The 6,000-nt window shown below is 52.8% G+C and overlaps 1 protein-coding gene across 5 annotated transcripts in view; it reads right to left on the bottom strand.

Annotated features, from left to right (window-relative positions):
- XYLB (xylulokinase) overlaps nt 1-5,694 on the bottom strand; it is a 43,573-nt gene extending 37,879 nt beyond the window's left edge. For 3 of the 5 annotated variants that reach the window (XR_014326498.1, XM_082847706.1, XM_082847707.1), the window contains exons 1-3: nt 5,593-5,694; nt 4,369-4,451; nt 1,310-1,379 (exon numbers count right to left, since the gene is read on the bottom strand). Coding sequence is in view for 4 of the 5 variants with exons in the window: in XM_082847706.1 (XP_082703832.1) it covers nt 1,310-1,379; nt 4,369-4,451; nt 5,593-5,649 (210 nt within the window). In the remaining variant the exon portion in view is untranslated. Of the gene's footprint in view, nt 1-1,309; nt 1,380-4,368; nt 4,452-5,382; nt 5,561-5,592 lie in introns of those variants that run through there. The other 2 variants (XM_082847708.1, XM_082847709.1) reach the window with 2 other exon arrangements.
- Between the last annotated feature and the right edge of the window lie 306 nt (nt 5,695-6,000).

Genomic DNA, 6,000 nt, shown 5'->3' on the forward strand with positions numbered 1-6,000 from the left:
GTCCCAACCCCCTATTTCCCCCTCCACCGTCTGGTTGGAACTGCCTTCCTGGCAAGACCCCATGTGTGGGATGGATGGTGCCACCCAGCAGAGCTTGACACTTCCCCGGGAATTAGATACGCATCCCAGGCTGTGTTTTCTTCAGGCTACAGAAGCCACTGGAGCTTTGGCCTGACCCTTCCACCCCCATCCTATGCCGGGAGGGCTCTTTCACAGTCCTGGCTGCGGCTGCCAACTTGGCCCTGCTTGCCGAACCTCAGGCAGGGAGTGGGGCAGAGCTGGGCAAGGGACTGGCAAAGCTAGAACAGGTCCAGTTCTGGGGGCCCCTCAGGAGTAGCAATTATCCTGGTCCCAACCCCAAGCCTGGCTCTCTACTCACTTGCCACCTCCCCAAGTTATGGCCTTGGCCCATCCGAAGCCCCTGACATCCTCAGTGGGACCTCCAGACAGCGACTCTTGCCGGTTACCCCCACTGCCACTGCCCTGTGCTCCGGCTCAGCCCCCTGAAGTATTTCCCCGGCAGCCTGTGCGGCGGAAGTTCATCCTTTACCCCCAATCCTCCAGTATGAGTCAGGGTTAGGCCGATAAAAAAGAAATCATCCTTGTTACATGAACAAAAAGAAGTTAGTACAGGGAATCGGTTAAACAGGTACTGGAGGACTGAAAAAGCTTTGGCCAGACACATCCAGTGCTGCCTTCGGCTGGCCTCTAGTTTCAGGGTCTCAGGTCCCCTGCAGCCCATGAGGCAGCCCTTGGCTCCTATCATACCTGCCTGTGATGTCCACACACCCTGGCCCTGTGGCCCCGTGGGTCACCCGGATGTGGCAACAGGCATCTTCCTTTCTCGCTGGTCCTGAGCGAGCAGGCCTGCTTGGGATGGATCTGAGCCTGACTGGGCAGGTCACAAGCCACCATTCTGAAGGCCTCTGCCCCTGGAGTTAAAGAGTCTGGCGACTGAGCACTAAGAGAAGAGCCCAAGGGGCATGTTTGGATCTCAGGGTTCACGCGTGGCCACAGGGCCTGAAATCAGAGTGTTTGGGAAACGTTTGCTCTGTGGCATTTTAAAGATGGTCACTGGCAGGACTTTCCAGCTGCTCTGGCTTCAGAACCTGGAAGCCCTCTGTGAGTCCTCTCAGCTCAGGAGTACTGAGGCTGAGTCTGGCCCTAGGACCATGCAGATTCCACTTCCTCAGGAGGACCTCTCAACAGAGGCTCTCATGGGCTGCCACCTTTGGGCTTCCTAGCAAATCGCCAAGTCTGCTGGTAAGATGGGCTGGGAGAGGAGAGGGACAGGAATCCCTGTACTTACCTGGACCCACATCAGGACTGGAGAAGTCACTGTCAGCCCATCCTCGTGAACATGAACTCCACCCTGAGTCCTACAAGCAGAAGAGAGAATGTGGGACAGAGCCTCAGGCGGAGGCCCAGTGATTGCAGACCCTGGATCCCTCCCACAGAAGGAGAAGCACCCTCCCACCCCCGCAGCCCTGTGTGGGAACTCTAGATTGAACAGGGAAGATGCTGGGCAAGATGGAGAGAGAAGGCATGGAAATTGCCCGGTGTGGCCCAGAGGTGGCAATTCTCGGAAAGCACCAGCAAAAACAAGCCTTCTCGGTATAAGGGGTTCACCCTGCAAGGCGGTCACTTGGAGCAGTGGGCATGAAAGGACTGGAGAAATTTGGGGTTGGAGTAGAAGCCCTTCCAAATCCACTTCATAATCTTGGAGTGAGGAGGCCTTTTAAACAATGACTCAAAACCAAGAAGCAACAGAAAAAGAGACTGAGAAATTCAATGACGTAAAAAACAAAAACTCAAATATGGCAACAACAGCAATAACCCAAGCAGAAGAAAAGAAATAATTAAAATTAGAACACGAGTCAATGAAAATGAAAAGAGAAAATCAATGAAACCTAAAGCTGATCCTTTGAAAAGATCAATAAAATTGATAAATCTCTAGCCAGGCTCATCAAGAGAAAAAAGAGAGAAGACACAAATTCCCAACATCAGAAATGATAGAAGGGTCATAACTACTGATCCCATAGGCATCAAAGGACAATAAAGGAATATTATGAACAACTCTATGGCCACAAACCTGATAGGTTAGATGAAATGGACCAGTTCCTTGAAAGACACAAACTACCAAAACTCTAACGTGGGTGGCCTGCAGTAATATAAAATATGAAAGCAAGGGCTTCCCTGGTGGCGCAGTGGTTAAGAATCTGCCTGCCAATGCAGGGGACACGGGTTCGAGCCCTGGTCTGGGAAGATCCCACATGCTGCGGAGCAACTAAGCCCATGTGCCACTACTACTGAGCCTGCACTCTAGAGTCCGCAAGCCACAACTACTGAAGCCCCTGTGCCTAGAGCCCGTGCTCTGCAACAAGAGAAGCCACCGCAATGAGAAGCCCACACACCACAACAAAGAGTAGCCCCGGCTTGCTGCAACTAGAGAAAGTCCGTGTGCAGGAATGAAGACCCAATGCAGCCAAAAATAAATAAATAAAATAAATTAAAAAAAAAAATATATGAAAGCAAGGTGGCTTCCAACCTCAGCACAAAGGAGACACATCAGCTGGGGGAAAAACAGATGGCAACACAGGTGATGGGCAGTGAGAGGGAAAGGCGAGCAGAGAAGGCTTCAAGAAGGAAGTGACATCTAAAATAGACATGGAGGGAAACTTCTACCAGGACCTCTCTGAGACACCTCAAAATCAACAGATCCACAGCTGTTATGGACTGAATTGTGTCCCCCAAAATTCATAAGTTGAAGGACTTCCCTGGTGGTCCAGTGGTTAAGACTCCATGCTTCCACTGCTGGGTGCACAGGTTCGACCCCTGGTCGGGGAACTAAGATCCCACATGCCACACAGCGCGGCCAAAAAAAAAAGAAAGTTTCTTGAACTGAATAAAAATGAAAATACAACATATCAACTTAAAAAAAAAAGATCAGGACATAGATAACATAACTGGCAGACACCAGGGGTGCACTCACACAGAGAGACAACCATGTGAGAGGCAGCAAGAAGGCAGCCATCTGGAAACGAAGGAGAGAGACCTCAGAGGAAAGCAAGGCTGCCAGCACCTTGAAATTGGACTTCCAGACTCCAGACCCATGAGAGCATAAATGTCTGTTATTTAAACCACCCAGTCTGTGGTATTTTGTTCTGGAAGCCCTACCAAACTAATACAAAACCTAAACTCATGATCTTTCTTCTGGAAACCAATTCTCTTTCATGGTCTACCATCCACCCTGAATGCCAGCCAGAAGCCTCACCTTCATATCGCACATTCAATTCTGTACCAAGACCTGTCAATTTTACCACCCAGCTCTCTCTCCTCCAGTCAACATCATTTCTCATCCAGATGATCCTGAAAAACCTCCTCAGTAGTTTTCCAACCTGTATTCTGGCCACATCCCACCTGCTTTCCCACTGCACCAGAGAGATCTTTTCAAAACACAAATAAAACCCTGTCATGCCTCCCCGGCCCCCCCATTCCTATGACCCTTCAGTGGGTGACCATAGCTTTTAGGATAAAGACAAACTCTATTCCATGGCCTATATGGCCCAACCCAGCTTCCACCTCCCTCTCTGCTCCCCAGCCACTTGGCCTTCTTCAGTTCCATTAATGAGCAGTGTTCCTTGCCACAGGGCCTTTGCACATGCTGTTCCTTCTGCGTGGAAAGCTCTCTACCTTCTATCACCTGGCTAACCCCACTCATTCAGATCTTGGCTTAAGCACTACTTCCTTAGGAACATTCCCTAAACTACTCTCACAAGTCTAGGTCACGTTCCTTTACAATAAGCACTTGAAGAAGTGAGTTTCTTTCCTTCAATGGCCTTCTCTGAGTTTATAAACAAACATTCTTTTGGTTTTTTTTTTCTTTAATCAATCAGTCTTTGATTGATATCACCCCCCCCCCCCACTCAATGGGAAGCTCTGGGAAAGCAAGGACAATGTCTCTTTTTCGTTTACCATCCCAGCGCCCAGCATAGTGCTTGGTACAAAGTAAGTCTCAACTGATACCTACTATACATATATGAAGCAATGAGTGGAATTGGAAAGGAATGCAGAAGCGTGCATTCTAGGCATAGAAGAAAGATGCTGAGAGATTTATTAAGACAACCCCTCCTGCAGTTTGAGGAAACCAGAACTGTGTGGTTTATAAATGTAAAAGGTTGAAGGAGGGGGAGTTCCCTGGTGGTCCAGCGGTTAGGACTCACGCTTTCACTTGGTGGGGGGGTGCCCAGGTTCAATCCCTGGTGGGGGAACTACAGTCCCGCAAGCTGCACACGGTACAGCCAAAAAAAGGTTCGGGGAGGACCTCAAAACCAACCCCCAACACACACATGCACACTAGGTACATACCCAAATTCTAGAAGGTCTCTGTCAAAATGCACACTGTCCTCATAGAAGACATTCAGCTCTGCATCAACTGCAACAACTTTTACCTGGAAGGCATTAAAAAAAAAACAATGTATAGAATTTTCCTCAGCTTCTACACTGGTCCAGGGATATGAACATCACCAAGTGAAGCCCAGCCCCCTAGAAGTGGTTCAGTCTGGAGACCTCCTTGAGGCTGGGGTGCATCATTGTAACCATGGGAACAGAGGCCTCATCTGGGGACATATCCAAAGACTTAGTAAAATGGAGAAGCTGAGGCTAAGCAGAAACACCCATGTAGCTCAGGGAATTTTTGCCCTTCAAACAGCCAAAGCCAAGATGCTCTAGAGGTAGATGTCCACAGATAAGCTGGTTCCTGTGCCAGGCAAGGAGGTCTGAGAAAGTCCTAGAGGGGAAGGCATGGGAGGCAAGGTTTTGAGATGTCTCTTGGAGGTCTACGCTTGCAGAGATCTGAGAGGCAAGGTCCCTGGTCTGTTCCCACAGGCCATGGTCAAGGACCAGAGACACATGCCCCAATGGAGCAGACCTCCAAACTCAAGGATACAACTCCTTTCCTGGACAGATGGAGAAACTGAGGCCTAGCAGGACAACCTGACTTATCCAAGGTCAGGAGCCAGCCCCTTGGCACCCCAAGCCCAGTTTGGAGACAAATTTTGACTCTGCTTGCCTGTCTGACTGGCCCTGAGAGCAGCACAGCTGGGCACGTTGACCCGAGCACGCTGGTGCCAACCAAGGGCTGTCACAGGGCGGAACAAAGTTCAGGTGTACACTGTGCCCATTTCAGTTAAAAAAAAAAAAAAAAAGCTTCTAGCGGTGATCTGGTTGCAGTTCACTGGTTCTGCCTGCGTGTCTACCCGTCTGTCCGGTCCTCTGTTTACAGGAGCTGAGCTCCTTCGGGTCCCTGTCAATCTGTGCCCATGACGGCGCGCGAGCCCTTCGGGTCCCCCCCAGCCTTCCGGGCATTTCCCCGCCACGTACCCGTGGGTCCCTCGGGAGCGTGGGGGTGGACGCCCTTTCTGGGAGTTCCGGGGTCCAGGCCGGGAGGAGGCGCCGGGTCCCCGGGAAGCCCGAGAGGGAGGCGCGCCCGCGGCGCGGCCCAGGGTTCCAGGAGCCCGGGTCCCCCGACAGCCCGCTCGGCGTCGCGAAAGAGGCGGCCCCGCCCGGCCGACCGCGGGCCCGCGCCGATACCTGCTGCGTGCTGAAGTCCCAGCCCAGGCAGCAGCGGCGACCGGCGTGCTCGGCCATGGCCACGGAGGTTCCAGGAAACGTGTCGCTCTGCCGGTCCTTCCCGCCGCCGGCCTGCCCCCGCGCCCCAACGCTCCGATGCGCCGGGGTCCGCCCCTCGCCCCGCCCGGCCGGACTCCGGGACCCGAGGCCCCCGCGGCCTTGAGCTCTGGCGCCGCCTGCTGGTGAACAGGGCGGGGACGCACCGCGGCTCGGCCTCCGCCTGCGCTTCGCACCTGGGCGACCGACGGGTTTCCCCTGCGCAGCCCGCTCCCTCCAATCCCGCCCCGCCCCGCTTCCCATCCAAATGTGCTCCCTGCACAGGCCTGGCCCTAACGCTGCCTGCCTTCTCTCGGAGGACGCCTGGGCCAG

The sequence above is a fragment of the Leucopleurus acutus genome (genome assembly GCF_964270905.1).
Source record: "Leucopleurus acutus genome assembly, chromosome: 10".
NCBI lineage: Eukaryota > Metazoa > Chordata > Mammalia > Artiodactyla > Delphinidae > Leucopleurus > Leucopleurus acutus.